The sequence below is a fragment of the Bombina bombina genome, chromosome 6 (genome assembly GCF_027579735.1).
Source record: "Bombina bombina isolate aBomBom1 chromosome 6, aBomBom1.pri, whole genome shotgun sequence".
Classification (NCBI taxonomy): Eukaryota; Metazoa; Chordata; class Amphibia; order Anura; family Bombinatoridae; genus Bombina; species Bombina bombina.
Window position 1 is genome coordinate 981,942,186 of NC_069504.1, and position 20,533 is coordinate 981,962,718.

The 20,533-nt window shown below is 39.7% G+C and overlaps 1 protein-coding gene across 1 annotated transcript in view; it reads right to left on the reverse strand.

Annotated features, from left to right (window-relative positions):
* The window catches only part of LOC128664008 (zinc-binding protein A33), a 50,837-nt gene that overhangs the window by 14,164 nt on the left and 16,140 nt on the right, over positions 1–20,533 (reverse strand). Inside the window, exon 3 of the mRNA XM_053718649.1 lies at positions 15,855–15,950. Within this exon, the coding sequence (XP_053574624.1) occupies positions 15,855–15,950 (96 nt within the window). The remainder of the gene's footprint in view (positions 1–15,854; positions 15,951–20,533) is intronic.

A 20,533-nucleotide genomic window follows, 5' to 3' on the forward strand; every position in this document is an offset into this window, starting at 1 on the left:
AGTTCATCGAACCAGAAACAAGCTGCTGTAGTGACAGGAACAATGCATGAAATTGGTTGTAGAAGGTAACCTTGCTGAACAAACATCTTTTTAAGCAAACCCTCTAATTTTTTATCCATAGGATCTTTGAAAGCGCAACTATCTTCTATAGGGAGAGTAGTGCGTTTGTTTAGAGTAGAAACCGCCCCCTCGACCTTGGGGACTGTCTGCCATAAGTCCTTTCTGGGGTCGACCATAGGAAACAATTTCTTAAATATAGGGGGAGGGACAAAAGGTATGCCGGGCCTTTCCCATTCTTTGTTTACAATGTCCGCCACCCGCTTGGGTATAGGAAAAGCTTCGGGGGGGCCCCGGGACCTCTAGGAACTTGTCCATCTTACATAATTTCTCTGGAATGACCAAATTCTCACAATCATCCAGAGTAGATAACACCTCCTTAAGCAGAGCGCGGAGATGTTCCAATTTAAATTTGAATGTAATCACATCAGGTTCAGCTTGTTGAGAAATTTTCCCTGAATCTGAAATTTCTCCCTCAGACAAAACCTCCCTGGCCCCCTCAGACTGGTGTAGGGGCATTTCAGAACCATTATCATCAGCGTCCTCATGCTCTTCAGTATTTTCTAAAACAGAGCAGTCGCGCTTTCGCTGATAAGTGGGCATTTTGGCTAAAATGTTTTTGATAGAATTATCCATTACAGCCGTTAATTGTTGCATAGTAAGGAGTATTGGCGCACTAGATGTACTAGGGGCCTCCTGAGTGGGCAAGACTGGCGTAGACGAAGGAGGGGATGATGCAGTACCATGCTTACTCCCCTCACTTGAGGAATCATCTTGGGCATCATTTACTCTAAATTTTGTGTCACATACATCACATCTATTTAAATGAGAAGGAACCCTGGCTTCCTCACATACAGAACATAGTCTATCTGATAGTTCAGACATGTTAAACAGGCATAAACTTGATAACAAAGTACAAAAAACGTTTTAAAATAAAACCGTTACTGTCACTTTAAATTTTAAACTGAACACACTTTATTACTGAAAATGTGAAAAAGTATGAAGGAATTGTTCAAAATTCACCAAAATTTCACCACAGTGTCTTAAAGCCTTAAAAGTATTGCACACCAAATTTGAAAGCTTTAACTCTTAAAATAACGGAACCGGGGCCGTTTTTATATTTAACCCCTATACAGTCCCTGGTATCTGCTTTGCTGAGACCCAACCAAGCCCAAAGGGGAATACGATACCAAATGACGCCTTCAGTAAGCTTTTTCAATGTGTCTGAGCACCTCACACATGCATCTGCATGCCTTGCTTCCCAAAAACAACTGCGCAATAGAGGCACGAAAATGAGGCTCTGCCTATGATTAGAGAAGGCCCCCAGTGAAAAACATAATTTATGCTTACCTGATAAATTCCTTTCTTCTGTAGTGTAATCAGTCCACGGGTCATCATTACTTCTGGGATATTACTCCTCCCCAACAGGAAGTGCAAGAGGATTCACCCAGCAGAGCTGCATATAGCTCCTCCCCTCTACGTCACTCCCAGTCATTCGACCAAGGACCAACGAGAAAGGAAAAGCCAAGGGTGAAGTGGTGACTGGAGTATAAATTAAAAAATATTTACCTGCCTTAAAAACAGGGCGGGCCGTGGACTGATCACACTACAGAAGAAAGGAATTTATCAGGTAAGCATAAATTATGTTTTCTTCTGTTAAGTGTGATCAGTCCACGGGTCATCATTACTTCTGGGATACCAATACCAAAGCAAAAGTACACGGATGACGGGAGGGATAGGCAGGCTCTTTATACAGAAGGAACCACTGCCTGAAGAACCTGTCTCCCAAAAATAGCCTCCGATGAAGCAAAAGTGTCAAATTTGTAAAATTTGGAAAAAGTATGAAGCGAAGACCAAGTTGCAGCCTTGCAAATCTGTTCAACAGAGGCCTCATTCTTGAAGGCCCAAGTGGAAGCCACAGCTCTAGTAGAATGAGCTGTAATTCTTTCAGGAGGCTGCTGTCCAGCAGTCTCATAAGCTAAACGAATTATGCTACGAAGCCAAAAAGAAAGAGAGGTAGCGGAAGCTTTTTGACCTCTCATCTGCCCAGAGTAAATGACAAACAGAGAAGACGTTTGTCGAAATTCCTTAGTTGCCTGTAAGTAAAATTTTAGAGCACGGACTACATCCAGGTTGTGCAGTAGACGTTCCTTCTTTGAAGAAGGATTTGGGCATAAAGAAGGAACAACAATCTCTTGATTGATATTCCTGTTAGTAACTACCTTAGGTAAGAACCCAGGTTTAGTACGCAGGACTACCTTATCCGAATGAAAAATCAAATAAGGAGAATCACAATGTAAGGCTGATAATTCAGAGACTCTTCGAGCCGAGGAAATAGCCATTAAAAATAGAACTTTCCAAGATAACAACTTTATATCAATGGAATGAAGGGGTTCAAACGGAACGCCCTGAAAAACATTAAGAACAAGATTTAGGCTCCATGGTGGAGCAACAGTTTTAAACACAGGCTTAATCCTGGTCAAAGCCTGACAAAAAGCCTGGACGTCAGGAACTTCTGACAGACGTTTGTGTAACAGAATGGACAGAGCTGAGATCTGTCCCTTTAATGAACTAGCAGATAAACCCTTTTCTAAACCTTCTTGTAGAAAAGACAATATCCTAGGAATCCTAACCTTACTCCAAGAGTAACCTTTGGATTCACACCAATATAGGTATTTACGCCATATCTTATGGTAAATCTTTCTGGTAACAGGTTTCCTAGCCTGTATTAAGGTATCAATAACTGACTCAGAAAACCCACGTCTTGATAAAATCAAGCGTTCAATTTCCAAGCAGTCAGCTTCAGAGAAGTTAGATTTTGATGTTTGAAGGGACCCTGTATCAGAAGGTCCTGTTTCAGAGGTAGAGACCAAGGTGGACAGGATGACATGTCCACCAGGTCTGCATACCAAGTCCTGCGTGGCCACGCAGGTGCTATTAGAATCACTGATGCTCTCTCTTGTTTGATTCTGGCAATCAATCGCGGAAGCAACGGGAAGGGTGGAAACACGTAAGCCATCCTGAAGTCCCAAGGTGCTGTCAGAGCATCTATCAGGACTGCTCCTGGATCCCTGGATCTGGACCCGTAACGAGGAAGCTTGGCGTTCTGTCGAGACGCCATGAGATCTATCTCTGGTTTGCCCCAACGTCGAAGTATTTGGGCAAAGACCTCCGGATGAAGTTCCCACTCCCCCGGATGAAAAGTCTGACGACTTAAGAAATCCGCCTCCCAGTTCTCCACTCCCGGGATGTGGATTGCTGACAGGTGGCAAGAGTGAGACTCTGCCCAGAGAATTATCTTTGATACTTCCATCATAGCTAGGGAGCTTCTTGTCCCTCCCTGATGGTTGATGTAAGTTACAGTCGTGATGTTGTCCGACTGAAACCTGATGAACCCCCGAGTTGTCAACTGGGGCCAAGCCAGGAGGGCATTGAGAACTGCTCTCAATTCCAGAATGTTTATTGGCAGGAGACTCTCCTCCTGACTCCATTGTCCCTGAGCCTTCAGAGAATTCCAGACGGCACCCCAACCTAGAAGGCTGGCGTCTGTTGTTACAATTGTCCAGTCTGGTCTGCTGAATGGCATCCCCCTGGACAGATGTGGCCGAGAAAGCCACCATAGAAGAGAATTTCTGGTCTCTTGATCCAGATTCAGAGAAGGGGATAAGTCTGAGTAATCCCCATTCCACTGACTTAGCATGCACAGTTGCAGTGGTCTGAGGTGTAAGCGTGCAAAGGGTACTATGTCCATTGCCGCTACCATTAAGCAGATTACCTCCATGCATTGAGCCACTGACGGGTGTTGAATGGAATGAAGGGTGCGGCAAGCACTTTGAAGTCTTGTTAGCCTGTCCTCTGTCAGGTAAATCTTCATTTCTACAGAATCTATAAGAGTCCCCAGGAAGGGAACTCTTGTGAGTGGAACGAGTGAACTTTTCTTTTCGTTCACCTTCCATCCATGTGACCTTAGAAATGCCAGCACTAACTCTGTATGAGACTTGGCAGTTTGAAAGCTTGAAGCTTGTATCAGAATGTCGTCTAGGTATGGAGCTACCGAGATTCCCTGCGGTCTTAGTACCGCCAGAAGAGCACCCAGAACCTTTGTGAAGATTCTTGGAGCTGTAGCCAATCCGAATGGAAGAGCCACAAACTGGTAATGCCTGTCTAGGAAGGCAAACCTTAGGTACCGATAATGATCTTTGTGAATCGGTATGTGAAGGTAAGCATCTTTTAAATCTACAGTGGTCATGTACTGACCCTCTTGGATCATAGGTAAAATTGTCCGAATAGTCTCCATCTTGAACGATGGAACTCTTAGGAATTTGTTTAGGATCTTTAAGTCCAGGATTGGTCTGAAAGTTCCCTCTTTTTTGGGAACCACAAACAGATTTGAGTAAAACCCCTGTCCCTGTTCCGATCGTGGAACTGGATGGATTACTCCCATTAACAAGAGCTCTTGTACGCAGCGTAGAAACGCCTCTTTCTTTGTCTGGATTGTTGACAATCTTGACAGATGAAATCTCTCTCTTGGAGGAGAGTATTTGAAGTCCAGAAGGTATCCCTGAGATATTATCTCTAGCGCCCAGGGATCCTGAACATCTCTTGCCCAAGCCTGGGCGAAGAGAGAAAGTCTGCCCCCCACTAGATCCGATCCCGGATCGGGGGCCCTCAATTCATGCTGTCTTAGGGGCAGCAGCAGGTTTCCTAGTCTGCTTGCCCTTGTTCCAGGACTGGTTAGGTTTCCAGCCTTGTCTGTAGCGAGCAACAGCTCCTTCCTGTTTTGGTGCAGAGGAAGTTGATGCTGCTCCAGCTTTGAAATTACGAAAATTAGACTGTCTAGTCTTGGCTTTGGCTTTGTCCTGAGGCAGGGCATGGCCTTTACCTCCTGTAATGTCAGCGATAATCTCTTTCAACCCGGGCCCGAATAAGGTCTGCCCTTTGAAAGGTATATTAAGCAATTTAGACTTAGAAGTAACATCAGCTGACCAGGATTTTAGCCACAGCGCCCTGCGTGCCTGAATGGCGAAACCTGAATTCTTCGCCGTAAGTTTAGTAAGATGTACTACGGCCTCCGAAATGAATGAATTAGCTAGTTTAAGGACTCTAAGCCTGTCCGTAATGTCGTCCAGAGTAGCTGAACCAATGTTCTCTTCCAGAGACTCAATCCAGAATGCCGCTGCAGCCGTGATCGGCGCAATGCATGCAAGGGGTTGCAATATAAAACCTTGTTGAACAAACATTTTCTTAAGGTAACCCTCTAACTTTTTATCCATTGGATCTGAAAAAGCACAGCTATCCTCCACCGGGATAGTGGTACGCTTAGCTAAGGTAGAAACTGCTCCCTCCACCTTAGGGACCGTTTGCCATAAGTCCCTTGTGGTGGCGTCTATTGGAAACATTTTTCTAAATATCGGAGGGGGTGAGAACGGCACACCGGGTCTATCCCACTCCTTAGTAACAATTTCAGTAAGTCTCTTAGGTATAGGAAAAACCTCAGTACCGCAAAATATTTATCCAACCTACACATTTTCTCTGGTATTGCAACTGTGTTACAATCATTCAGAGCCGCTAACACCTCCCCTAGTAATACACAGAGGTTTTCCAGTTTAAATTTAAAATTTGAAATATCTGAATCCAGTCTGTTTGGATCAGAACCGTCACCCACAGAATGAAGTTCTCCGTCCTCATGTTCTGCCACCTGTGACGCAGTGTCTGACATGGCCCTAATATTATCAGCGCACTCTGTTCTCACCCCAGAGTGATCACGCTTACCTCTTAGTTCTGGTAATTTAGCCAAAACCTCAGTCATAACAGTAGCCATATCCTGTAATGTGATTTGTAATGGCCGCCCAGATGTACTCGGCGCTACAATATCACGCACCTCCCTCTGAGCGGGAGATGTAGGTACTGACACGTGAGGCGAGTTAGTCGGCATAACTCTCCCCTCGTTGTTTGGTGAAATTTGTTCAATTTGTACAGATTGACTTTTATTTAAAGTAGCATCAATACAGTTAGTACATAAATTTCTATTGGGCTCCACTTTGGCATTGCAACAAATGACACAGGTATCATCCTCTGAATCAGACATGTTTAACACACTAGCAAATAAACTTGCAACTTGGAAATACAATTCAATTAGAATAATATTAAAACGTACTGTGCCTTTAAGAAGCACAGAAGATCTATGACAGGTGAAAATTAATAAATTGAAACAGTTATAGCCTCAATCCTTGTAAACAACACAACTTTAGCAAAGGTTTAATCCCATTAGCAAAGATAACAAATTCTGAAAGCAGGAAACAAATTACAGAATAAACGTTTTTTATCTCAGTCAAACTATAATTCTCACAGCTCTGCTGAGAGAAATTACCTCCCTCAAAATAAGTTTTGAAGACCCCTGAGCTCTGTAGAGATGAACCGGATCATGCAGGGAATACAATGAGTTGCTGACTGAAATATTTGATGCAGTAAAAGCGCCAAAAAAACGGCCCCTCCCCCTCACACACAGCAGTGAGGGAGAACAGAAACTGTCAGAAAAACAGATTAAGCAACTGCCAAGTGGAAAAATAGTGCCCAAACATTTATTCACTCAGTACTCAGTAAATGAAAACGATTTTACATTCCAGCAAAAACGTTAAACATAATCTCTAGTTATTAAACAGCTTTATGTATTTCTTACAGTGTAATTCTAGTGAAGTACCATTCCCCAGAATACTGAAGTGTAAAGTATACATACATGACATTATATCGGTATGGCAGGATTTTCTCATCAATTCCATTGTCAGAAAATAAAAACTGCTACATACCTCTATGCAGATTCATCTGCCCGCTGTCCCCTGATCTGAAGTTTACCTCTCCTCAGATGGCCGAGAAACAGCAATATGATCTTAACTACTCCGGCTAAAATCATAACAAAAACTCTGGTAGATTCTTCTTCAAACTCTGCCAGAGAGATAATAACACACTCCGGTGCTATTTTAAAAATAACAAACTTTTGATTGAAGATATAAAACTAAGTATAATCACCATAGTCCTCTCACACATCCTATCTAGTCGTTGGGTGCAAGAGAATGACTGGAAGTGACGTAGAGGGGAGGAGCTATATGCAGCTCTGCTGGGTGAATCCTCTTGTACTTCCTGTTGGGGAGGAGTAATATCCCAGAAGTAATGATGACCCGTGGACTGATCACACTTAACAGAAGAAAAGGTGTCTAATACAGTGCCTGCCGGTTATTTTACATAATTCCCAAGAATAAAATAACTCCTCAAAGCTATGAACTATTAAAAATGCTTGTAAATCAATCGTTTTAGCCCAGAAAAATGTCTACCAGTCTTTAAAGCCCTTTTTCTTATTTAATAAAAATGGCTTACCGGATCCCATAGGGAAAATGACAGCTTCCAGCATTACCAAGTCTTGTTAGAAATGTGTCATACCTCAAGCAGCAAAAGTCTGCTCACTGTTTCCCCCAACTGAAGTTAATTCCTCTCAACAGTCCTGTGTGGAAACAGCCATCGATTTTAGTAACGGTTGCTAAAATCATTTTCCTCTTACAAACAGAAATCTTCATCTCTTTTCTGTTTCAGAGTAAATAGTACATACCAGCACTATTTTAAAATAACAAACTCTTGATTGAAGAATAAAAACTACATTAAAACACCAAAAAACTCTAGTGGAGATGTTGCCTGTACAACGGCAAAGAGAATGACTGGGGAAGGCGGAGCCTAGGAGGGATCATGTGACCAGCTTTGCTGGGCTCTTTGCCATTTCCTGTTGGGGAAGAGAATATCCCACAAGTAAGGATGACGCCGTGGACCGGACACACCTATGTTGGAGAAAACGGATCAAAAAAACGACAGACTTTTTTAAACAGTCACAATCAACTGCCACAGCTCTATTGTGGCTCCTACCTTCCCCAATAAATGACTTTAGGCCCTTTTGAGATGTCCTGCAGCATTCAGGGGACTTCTGAGGAAAACTGGATGTCTCAGTCTGTAATTTTAACTGCGCAAAAAAAGCTCTAAAATAGGCCCCTCCCACTCATATTACAACAGTGGAAAGCCTCAGGAAACTGTTACTAAGCAAAAATAAAGCCAGCCATGTGGAAAAAATTAGGCCCCAATAATTTTTATCACCAGACACATATAAAAACGATTAAACATGCCAGCAAACGTTTTATATTGTATTTATATAAGGGTAATACCCCTGAGAGTAAGCATGATACCAGTCCTTATTAAATCACTGTATTCAGGCTTAACTTACATTAATTCGGTATCAGCAGCATTTTCTAGAATTTCCAATCCTAGAAAAAAATTATAACTGCACATACCTCATTAGCAGAATAAACTGCACGCCATTCTCCCGCTGAAGTTACCTCACTCCTCAGACATATGTGAGAACAGCAATGGATCTTAGTTACAACCTGCTAAGATCATAGAAAACTCAGGCAGATTCTTCTTCTACTTCTGCCTGAGATAAAACAGTACAACTCCGGTACTATTTAAAATAGCAAACTTTTGATTGAAGAAAATAAACTATTTTTTACCACTCTCTCTTACTACCTCCATGCGTGTTGAGAGTTGCAAGAGAATGACTGGATATGGCAGTTAGGGGAGGAGCTATATAACAGCTCTGCTGTGGGTGTCCTCTTGCAACTTCCTGTTGGGAATGAGAATATCCCACAAGTAATGGATGATTCGTGGACTGGATACACCTTACAAGAGAAATGTCAAAATGCATTCAGATAAGAGGCTGCCTTCAGGGGCTAAGAAATTAGCATATGAGTCTACCTAGGTTTAGCTTTCAACTAAGAATACCAAGAGAACAAAAAATAAAATTTATGACAAAAGTTAAATTGGAAAGTTGTTTAAAATAACATGCCCTATCTGAATCATGAAAGTTTATTTTTGACTCGACTGTCCCTATCACAATCCAGAAAAACATAATTTATACCAACCTGATAAATTAATTTATTTATTTCTTTCTTGGTTGTGAGTGCACAAGTTCTTAAATATGGGATTCAACAAATGTCTACCAGGAAAAGGCCAAGATACCCAACACACAAAGTGCTATAATACCCTCCCACTTCCCTGTACCTCCCAGTCTAAATGTATAGCTGATCAGAGGAGAAGAACAGAAAAAGAGGCGCAAAGCAGGGTAAATGAGAGGCAAACTAGAACTGCCGCCAACCAGACATATTTTTATCAGGTAAGCATAAATTATGTTCTCTTTCTTAAGGTGGCGAGAGTCCACGATTCCTTACATGTGGGATTCAATACCAAAGCGGTGGAATAAAACAAGAAAAATACGGGTGGAAAAAAAATAAATATATAAAGGCAGTCACTGTGGCCTGTAAAACCTTCCGGTCTAAAACAAACTGATAAAATGTGTGCAAAGTGGGACCAAGTAGCTGCTTTGCATATCGGTTCTACTGACGCCTCATTTTTGAAAGCCCAGAAGGTTGAAACTGAACAAGTAGAATAGAGTTGTAATACATTGAGACCTAGCTGCCTACAAGCAAGCTGTATGAATCAAACTTTTTAACAAAGAAGCTAAAGAAACAGGTGATGCCTTTTGACCCTTACACTTTCCGGCAAAATGTACAAAATGGTTGTTTGATAAAACTGTGTAGTCGCTTGTAAATAATATTTTAAAGCTCTAACGACAATTCTTTGAATTTGGACATAAAGAATCAACTACTACTATTTCTTGATTAATGTTCTCTGAAAAGACTACATTAGGAAAAAAAAAAAAAAAAAAAGGTACAAAGTACTACCTTGTCTAGATGAAAAATTAAGATCACTTCAGCTAGAAAAGATTTTGGATTTTCTGCTCTATTGTGAAGAAATAGCTAAGAGAAATAACACTTTTCCAAGACAACAACTGAAAGTCTAATTTGTGCATGGGTTCAAAAGGAGTAGCTTGTAGAGCTCTCAAAACCAAATTTAAAGATTCCTCGGAGGGGAAATTGGTCTTTTTACAGGTCTAATTCTGACTAAAGCCTGAACAAATGCCTGTACATCAGGTAACTTAGCAATCTTCCTATAAACAGAACTGAAAAAGCCAAAGATTTGACCTTTTAAAGAACTTGCTGGCAATCATTTATCTAAAGCATCCTAGAGAAATTCTAAAGGAGGACCAACGTAAAGCTCATCACACCAAGAAAAATACCTTTTCCATATCAAATGATATAACAAAGTAATAGATTGACAAGTTAGCACTAGAGTATCAATTATCAAATCCGAAAAAAACTGAGAAATAATTAACCATTCAACCTCCAAGCCGTTAAGTTGAGAGACTGGTGATTGACTAAGCCGGAAAAACCCCCCAAAAAAACAAACAAAACATCCTTGAGGAAATAAGTCTTGACGAAGAGAAAGAAGTCATGGCGGAGCACTGGACATTTAAGTCAAATCCACATACCAGGTTCTGCATGGCCAAGCTGGAGTGATTAGAATTGCTGATGTGCATTCCTACTTGAGTCGGGTTATGACTCTTGAAAGGAGGACAAATGGAGGAAACAAGTACACTAGTTAAAAGGGCCATGGAGCAGCAAGCACATCTATGGTCTCTACCTGAGTATCCCTGAATTTTGTACCATATATGGGAAGTTTGGGGCTTCCAAACAGATTTGATGACTTCTCATCTGAATTACAATTCATCTACTAACTGGTTACATATTTCCTGACAAAGAGACCACTTTCCCAACTGACAACTTAAATAATCCGCCTCTCAATTGTGGACTCCTGGAATGTGAATTGCAAAGAGTGTGCATTGATTAATTTCTGCCCAGGAAAGAATCTGAGATACTTCCTTCATTGCCAGAGCTTTTGGAGTACTTTCTTGATGATATATGTAGCCTACTTCTGCGATATTGTCTGTTTGGTCATTTCTCAAAAGAGAATCTCACATCTGTTTTCAAACTGGAAGAGCTCCGAAGATCGCACAAAGCTCTAGTACACGGATTGACAAACATGCCTCCTAAGGTGACTAAACCCCCCCGTGACCTCTAAGATTCCGGATTACTCCCCAAAGAAAAAGACTTGCGTCTGTGGTAATTACTGTCCAAGATGGACTAAGAAACAGCATTCCCTGAGAAATATTCTAATCTGAAATCCATTATGATAGGGAGTGCCGGACTATCAGGGCCGTCTTTAACACAGGGCAAAAGGGGCAGCTGCCCAGGGCCCAAGAGTCCTAAAAAAAAAAAAAAAAAATTTTTGCCAGACTGCTGATGTCAGTCCTAACACACACAGTCAGTCCTAATACTGTCACAGTCTTGAGGTACACAGACTTTGTATTTTTAATATTGGATTATATAGAGTGTGTACATACATTTGTGTGTGCTCTGTAGTGTGTGTTTGTGTGCAAATGTTTATGCTCTGGAAAGTGTGTGTGCGTACATGTGTATGCTCTGGAGAGTGTGTGTATTCTCTGGAGAGTGTGTTTGTGTGCACATGTGTATGTGTATTCTCTGGAGAGGGTGTGTTTGTGTGTACATGTATATGCTCTGCAGAGTGTGTGTGTGTGTGTGTGTGTGTGTGTGTAGGTTAGGGGAGTTTGTTATCTTAGGCATTCCCTTGGTATTCATAAAAGTGGTAATTTTGCTGTACAGTGGCTGTCTAAACAATAAATATGTAGTGAATATCCCAAAACTGGTTAGATGCTTTTAGAGGGGCCCAAAATAAATTCTTGCACCGGGGCCCTTTAGACATTAGGCTCAACACAATATTTATGTACTTAAAAAAAAAAAAAAAAAAATTATATATAACACAATAGTAGAACACAATCAGTTGAAACCTTCCAAAAAGTTATAGAGGAGAAACTTAGGGAATTGGACCAGAAAGGCAGGAAACATAAAAATAATCTATCCCTTAAAGAAAAGGAAGCCTTAAGTAAAATATCAAAATAACTATGGAATCATAGTGAGAGCTTCGGATAAGGGGGGGGGAATGTAGTGGTCCTTAATAGGGAATCTTACACTACTGAAGCCCTAAGACAATTACGGGACAGGGAGGTATACATGAAGTAGAAGGAAAACCCAACCACTGATTATAAAATGATTCTAACAGATATTGTGGCATCTGCTAGATATAACAATGTGATCAATCAGTCAGTATCAGAAATGTTAGTCCCTGAACAACCTGTTACACCAGTGTTCCATTATCTCCCTAAGATTCATAAGGATATAAATAACCCCCCGGGATGCCCTATTATTGCAGGTATTAATTCCTTAAATGAACCACTCTCAGATTTGATTGACAGTTTTTTGCAACCTCTAGTTAAAGCACTCCCCAGTTTTATTCAAGATACCACATCACTATTACTGAAATTAAATCAAATTGAATGGAAATCTGCATATCGAATTTTAGTAGTTGATGTGGCATCCCTCTATACTTCTATCTCACATGTGAAAGGATTACAGGCTATTGAGTACTTTTTGGAAAATCACAGTAATTATGACAACTCAACTAAATATTTTTTACTCACATCCATTGAATACCTTCTGACACATAATTTCTTTATGTTCGAGGGGGGTTTCTATCTCCAGAGGCGTGGAACTGCTATGGGGGCAAAGTTTGCCCCCTGCTACGCCAATCTCTTCATGGGATGGTGGGAGCAGTTCCACGTCTTTGGAGATGGCAACCCCCTACGAAACAGTATCATCTTCTACGCTAGATTTATAGATGATCTTATTTTTATAATTGACAGTGAAGAATCTACAATAAACACATTTATTGATTATAACAACAACAACAACAACAGTGGGATAACATTGGTAGGAGAACAAAATAAGGATACCATTTGTTTTCTAGATATTAAGATTACTGGTAAGAGTAATGGAATTCTAGAGACCGATTTATACAGAAAACCGACCTCAGGTAATACAAATCTTGTCATCCTAGACATACCTTACAGGGCATACCCAAAGGCCAACTCATAAGAGCTAAACGCAATTGCACTATGGAAGAACACTATAAAGTACAGGCCGACAGTCTTACTACCAGGCTTAAGGAAAGGGGTTATGACCATAAGGTACTAGAGCGAGCGCGCAAAGAGGTAGATAGCATACCTAGGGAAGATTTATTGAAATACCGAGACAAACAGAAAAATATTAGAAAAAATACACAACAGAAACCTAAATTTATAACTACATATAGTTTAGAATTTGGGGAAATATGTCGTATCATAAAAGAATGTCTACCAATACTATACACAGATCCAGGTTTAAAACAGGTCATAAAAGATGGATGTGACTTTATTTCTAAGAAAGGGAAATCAATAGGTAATGTTGTGTCCCCCTCAGATTGTTCTATCAGACCTAATAGTTGTTGGCTTAAAAAGAGAAAAGGCTTTTTTAAATGTAGGAGAAATGTATGCAAAACCTGTAATTATGTCAGAGGGAGAAAACTGCATATCTACATATACACAAAAAACCTACAAAATAAATTTCTGTATGAATTGCAACACAACACATGTCATTTGTTGACCTGTAGGGGGTGCTATAAGCAATACGTTGGGAGAACTAAGAGACCCCTAAAATACAGGTTCCTGGCACATATTAGATCCATTGAGGATCCTGAATCTGACACCCCCATTGCTATACACTTCAGGGAATTCCATAATGCAGACTCTAATCTATTAAATGTACAGGCCATTGACCATGTGCCATTATGGAAAAGAGGAGGGGATAGAGAGGCAAAATTGAATACCAGAGAGATATATTGGATATTCACTCTCAATACAAGTATCTCTCATGGCCTTAATTTCAGAAGGGATATAGATCTGTGTGTTTAATGACCCTTTAACAACTACTTGTATATATATATATATATATATATATATATATATATATATATATATATATATATATATATATATATATATATATATATATATATATATATATACACACACACACACCTTTTTATTATTGCTATATACACTATTATGAAGTATGATAGGTATAACTAGGGATATTAGTAGTGTTAAATAAGATTGACAGTGAGCTAGACAACTTTGTATTGGCTTATATGGAGATTGTAATTATGAGTGTATACACCTTTAATTGAAATGCCTATTTAATGTGAGATGTCTGGGTCACCTGTGAGCAGTGAACAAGTGCCGGACGGCACGAAACATGTCTGCTGCAAGCTGACCCAGCTATCTCCATTGCCTGTCTGCTATAGATGTACTGATTAGTGCATACTTGTTTTTATTGTGGATTGCTTCAATAAAGTTATGTTTTATGGATACACTGGAGCCACGACATACATATATATATATATATATTAAAAAAACAACATGTAGTTAATACATTAGTAAATATTTTAAATTAATCCACAGTGGAGGAATTTATATATTTATTAGTACTGTTTAGGTCCAGTTTCACATATTGCAATTTATTTCATTTTTTTTTTTTTAAATGATTAGCCCAACAGTTGATGATCCACTGCTGGGCTAATCATTTAGAAAAAAAAAAATATAAAATAAATTGATTTAGTTGTTTTTTGGGATGTTGGGGTGGAGAGCGAAATTGCATGGGCGGGGGGCCCAAAAAAATGTTTGCCCAGGGTCTAGTCACTATTAAAGACGGCCCTGCGGACTATGACAGATTTATTTGAGATGATCTCGACAAGCTGCCTGCAATTTAATTTTGGGATGTTCTGTGAGATAGAGTCTCATGGTCACAGAAAACAAAAAAAAACAAACAAAAAAAAAAAAACACCAAACTTTTTTGGTACATTTATACATCAGCTAAGACTGCAGAGAAACAATACTGGTATGTTGGTGTGAAAGATTGCCATAGGTAAAGATGGCGCTTGGAACCAAATATATTGTCCAAATAAGGAGCAATTGCTATACCCGGAGACCTGACCGCTGATAACAATGCCCCCAGAACCTATCCAAAGACTACTGTCTCCATAAATAGCATGCACTCTCTGGCTTTATTGGCACACAAAAGATCAGTGACGTTTCGGGGATCTCACCACTTCATCAGACAGTCTGATGAAGGGGTGAGATCCCTGAAACGTCACTGATCTTTTTGTGTGCCAATAAAGCTCTTTTTTTTCACAAAGCTAGAGTGCATGCTATTTATGGACTTGTTGATATGCTTGCACCCTGGTAGCTGTTCTGGAGGTGAGAGTGTGCTCTGATAGACAGAAAAACAGACATAAAGACAGACACTCTGTGGTATCTTATGTGCCCCCCTATATATTGTTCCTAGAGTGCCCCCATTGAATGGTAGTGATATATTTATTTGGTAAGGGTATAGTTAAAGCCTGTAATATATAGAATATTATTTGCAAAAAAATTATTTTTACCACATTTATTCTCCCCAAGCAGGAAATATTTTTCTTCTTTTTGCTCTTAGATAAATCAGCTACAATATTTATTTGAATAGATTTAGAATTATATTGAACTATTTCTCTAATAGAATATGCAATTTTAACTTCTAAATAATTCAAGTATGGTTTCCAGCCAAATTGAGAGATAGATATACATCTCCTCAAATTGTTGTTTTTCAATTGTCCTGATTTTTTTTTTTTTTTTTAAATTTACTCTAAAATTAGATACCTCCCCATAACTCAAGTTCTCATAGCAGATTTTTTTCTAGATGTAAATAAGATGTCGTCCCCATATAAGCTGAATTTTGTAATCATTTTTATTAATTTCTATTTCCTTATTTTTTTTCATTGTTCCCTGTTCAAAATAGCCAGTCAGTAATTTGCCAATTTGTAATGAGTAATGCCATTTTATATTGTGAGTAGTAAGATCTGAAAACGTATCATTTTACCTCCACTTCACTTATCTTTTTCTCAGCTTCTCGCTTCATCTGCCCCAGCTTTAAAGACTGATTTTCTTTTTCATTCAGAAGATCATTGAGATATTTCTATATAAAAAAAAAAAAAAAAAAAATAGATTTTACAACACCCTAAATATCTCGGCAATCAAAACTTATTTTATTGTAAAAAAAGGTTTCCATCCACAAAGACTGAACCTCTTATCGTTCAAACATGAGACAATAGGAACAAAAAACTAAAAAGATATCTCATGATTCACATACAACTTTCCAATTAACTTCAATTATCTAAATAGCTTTGTTCTCTTGGTGTCCTTTGTTAAAGTATACCTGGGTAGGCTCAGGTGCAGCAATGCATTACTGCTAGCTGGTTGCACACATGTCTAGCCATTAATTCACCAGATGTGTTCATCTAACTCCCAGTAGTGCATAGCTGCTCCTTCTACAAAAGGATACCAAGAGAATGAAGCACATTTGATAACGGAAACAGAAGTAAATTGGAAAGTTGCTTAAAATCATATAAGAAAATAATTGTGGGATTCATGTCCTTTTAGACTAGAACAGATCAGTCTTATAAAGAATCTGTGCAGTCATAGCATACTAACATGCAGCGGTTGCTATAGTGTAGCTTAATGGGGACAGTCTACACCAACATTTTATTGTTTAAAAAAAATAATCCCTTTATTACCCATTCCCCAGTTTTGCATAACCAGCACTGTTACTTATTACCTTGTATCCAAGCCTCTGCAAACTGCCCCTTTATTTCAGTTCTTTTGATAGACTTGCAGTTTAGCCAATCAGTGCCTGCTCCCAGATAACTTCTCGTGCACGAGCACAGTGTTATCTATATGAAATACGTGAACTAACACCCTCTAGTGGTGAAAAACTGTTAAAAGGCATTCTGAAAAGGAGATGGCCTTCAAGGTCTAAGAAATTAGCATATGAACCCCCTAGGTTAAGCTTTCAACTAAGAATACAAAGAGAACAAAGCAAAATTGGTGATAAAAGTAAATTGGAAAATTGTTAAAAATTACATGCTCTATCTGAATCATGAAAATTTATTTTGGCCTAGACTGTCCCTTTAAGATTTTCAATGCAAGTTGTGTAGTACAGCAACCAACCGGAGAATAATGCTCGTGTAGACAGGGGTTCTGCCAGGGTCCCCCAACATCAATGATACAAACAGTCTTGTCCACAGCACTATTATATAAAATATTCTTTATTTTCTGTTTAAGTTACAGACATAAAATGCGACGTTTCGAGTGTTGCCACTCTTACTCATGCTAATACATTGTGTCATTTGAAACAAATTTAAAGTCCTCAGTTTCGCTCCAACCACTTTATTAAGTGGCTCTGCTGCCATCTACTGACCAACAAAATTATGACACCTTAAAAACATTACTTAGTTACATTAACTGTAACTAAGTATTAATTCTATCATTGTAAATATATGTATTGCTAATGTTCAAATCATGTAAATTTATTGTAAACAGGTCTGCATAAATTTAAAATGTATTAATTCTCAAGAAAGATATATAGGCAAACAGGTACTAATACTTACAGTTAATGTAAGTAATGTTTTTAAGATGTCATAATTTTGTTGGTCAGTAGATAGCAGCAGAGCCACTTAATGAAGTGGTTGGCACAAAACTGAGGACTTTAAATTTGTTTCAAATGACACAATGTATTAGCATGAGTAAGAGTGGCAACACTCGAAACGTCGCATTTTATGTCTGTAACTTAAACAGAAAATAAAGAATATTTAATATAATAGTGCTGTGGACAAGACTGTTTGTATCATTGATGTTGGGGGACCCTGGCAGAACCCCTGTCTACACAAGCATTATTCTCCGGTTGGTTGCTGTACTATACAACTTGCATTGAATTGGATAAACTCTGCCCAGTACGTGCAACAGGAGCCTATCTGAAAATGGAAAGTAAAGCTACAGATGGAACGAAAATGTTTGCCTACACAGAATTTGATGCGGCCAGAATTACGGCTTTATCTAAAGGACCGAGAGATTTTCTACATGCAGCACCTGCTGAAAATTTAAGTAAAACATTTGAACAGATGACATATAAAAATGCAAAATGGAGCCTGCACGTAAGCACCTTATCGGAATATTATAGAGTAAAAAGGATACCGAGAGGTCTTAGGATGAGCATCTGTCCCACTTTACTAAGGGATAAAAAAAAAAAAAAAAAAAGAGTATTGTGACAAATTTGAATCTATAATAAACAAATGCTCCTACGACCTAATGGTTTTGACAGTGGAGTCCCTAATTGAAGAAATAGCAATACAGGAGGGAAAGATTAAACAGAGCCGGGAGGAGTTGTCAAAAAGCTTAACATCGGAAGACTTTGAAACCTTAATTAAACAGACTTAGACTCAAGCAACGAAAGTCTCGGCATAGAGGTGGGAGGAAACACCGTAAGAAGCAGAGGCCGGGGCAGAGGTGGTCCGAGGAGATCGAGCAGGAGAGGGAGACAATTCCACCACTAGCTATGGAAACAGAAGGGAATAAAGACAGAGATGACACCTCAATTGAAAAACAGACTGAGCTGCATAGAGGGGTAAGATCCGAACTGTCCACTATATTGAATATATCTGGGAAAGAAATGACTAAAGAAGAGTTAAGCTTGTTAGAGAAAGGACTTTCTTTTTGCCCCTATGCAAATACTAATTTCTTTGAATTAAATAAAGATCTGCAGAGGTTTTTTAAGAACATCAAATTGAAAACATGGTTCCATGAGAAAAACATAATTTATGCTTACCTGATAAATTCCTTTCTTCTGTTGTGTGATCAGTCCACGGGTCATCATTACTTCTGGGATATAACTCCTCCCCAACAGGAAGTGCAAGAGGATTCACCCAGCAGAGCTGCATATAGCTCCTCCCCTCTACGTCACTCCCAGTCATTCGACCAAGAATCAACGAGAAAGGAGAAACCAAGGGTGAAGTGGTGACTGGAGTATAATTTAAAAAATATTTACCTGCCTTAAAAAACAGGGCGGGCCGTGGACTGATCACACAACAGAAGAAAGGAATTTATCAGGTAAGCATAAATTATGTTTTCTTCTGTTATGTGTGATCAGTCCACGGGTCATCATTACTTCTGGGATACCAATACCAAAGCAAAAGTACACGGATGACGGGAGGGATAGGCAGGCTCATTATACAGAAGGAACCACTGCCTGAAGAACCTTTCTCCCAAAAATAGCCTCCGAAGAAGCAAAAGTGTCAAATTTGTAAAATTTGGAAAAAGTATGAAGCGAAGACCAAGTTGCAGCCTTGCAAATCTGTTCAACAGAGGCCTCATTCTTAAAGGCCCAAGTGGAAGCCACAGCTCTAGTAGAATGAGCTGTAATTCTTTCAGGAGGCTGCTGTCCAGCAGTCTCATAGGCTAAACGAATTATGCTACGAAGCCAGAAGGAGAGAGAGGTAGCCGAAGCCTTATGACCTCTCCTCTGACCAGAGTACACGACAAACAGGGAAGACGTTTGTCGAAAATCCTTAGTTGCCTGCAAGTAGAACTTGAGGGCACGAACTACATCCAGATTGTGTAGAAGACGTTCCTTCTTTGAAGAAGGATTTGGACACAAGGATGGAACAACAATCTCTTGATTGATATTCCTGTTAGTGACTACCTTAGGTAAGAACCCAGGTTTAGTACGCAGAACTACCTTGTCTGAGTGAAAAATCAGATAAGGAGAATCACAATGTAAGGCTGATAACTCAGAGACTCTTCGAGCCGAGGAAATAGCCATTAAAAACAGAACTTTCCAAGATAACAATTTTATATCAATGGAATGAAGGGGTTCAAACGGAACACCCTGTAAAACGTTAAGAACCAAGTTTAAACTCCATGGCGGAGCAACAGTTTTAAACACAGGCTTGATCCTAGCTAAAGCCTGACAAAAGGCCTGGACGTCTGGATTTTCTGACAGACGCCTGTGTAACAAGATGGACAGAGCTGAGATCTGTCCCTTTAATGAGCTAGCCGATAAACCCTTTTCTAAACCTTCTTGTAGAAAGGACAATATCCTAGGAATCCTAACCTTACTCCAGGAGTAACCTTTGGATTCGCACCAGTATAGGTATTTACGCCATATCTTATGGTAAATCCTTCTGGTAACAGGCTTCCTAGCCTGTATCAGGGTATCAATAACCGACTCAGAAAAACCACGTTTTGATAAAATCAAGCGTTCAATTTCCAAGCAGTCAGCTTCAGAGAAGTTAGATTTTGATGTTTGAATGGACCCTGTATCAGAAGGTCCTGTCTTAGAGGTAGAGACCAAGGCGGACAGGATGACATGTCCACTAGATCTGCATACCAAGTCCTGCGTGGCCATGCAGGCGCTATTAGAATCACTGATGCTCTCTCCTGTTTGATTTTGGCAATCAATCGAGGAAGCAGCGGGAAGGGTGGAAACACATAAGCCATCCCGAAGTTCCAAGGTGCTGTCAAAGCATCTATCAGAACCGCTCCCGGATCCCTGGATCTGGACCCGTAGCGAGGAAGTTTGGCGTTCTGGCGAGACGCCATGAGATCTATCTCTGGTTTGCTCCAACGTCGAAGTATTTGGGCAAAGACCTCCGGATGAAGTTCCCACTCCCCCGGATGAAGAGTCTGGCGACTCAAGAAATCCGCCTCCCAGTTCTCCACTCCCGG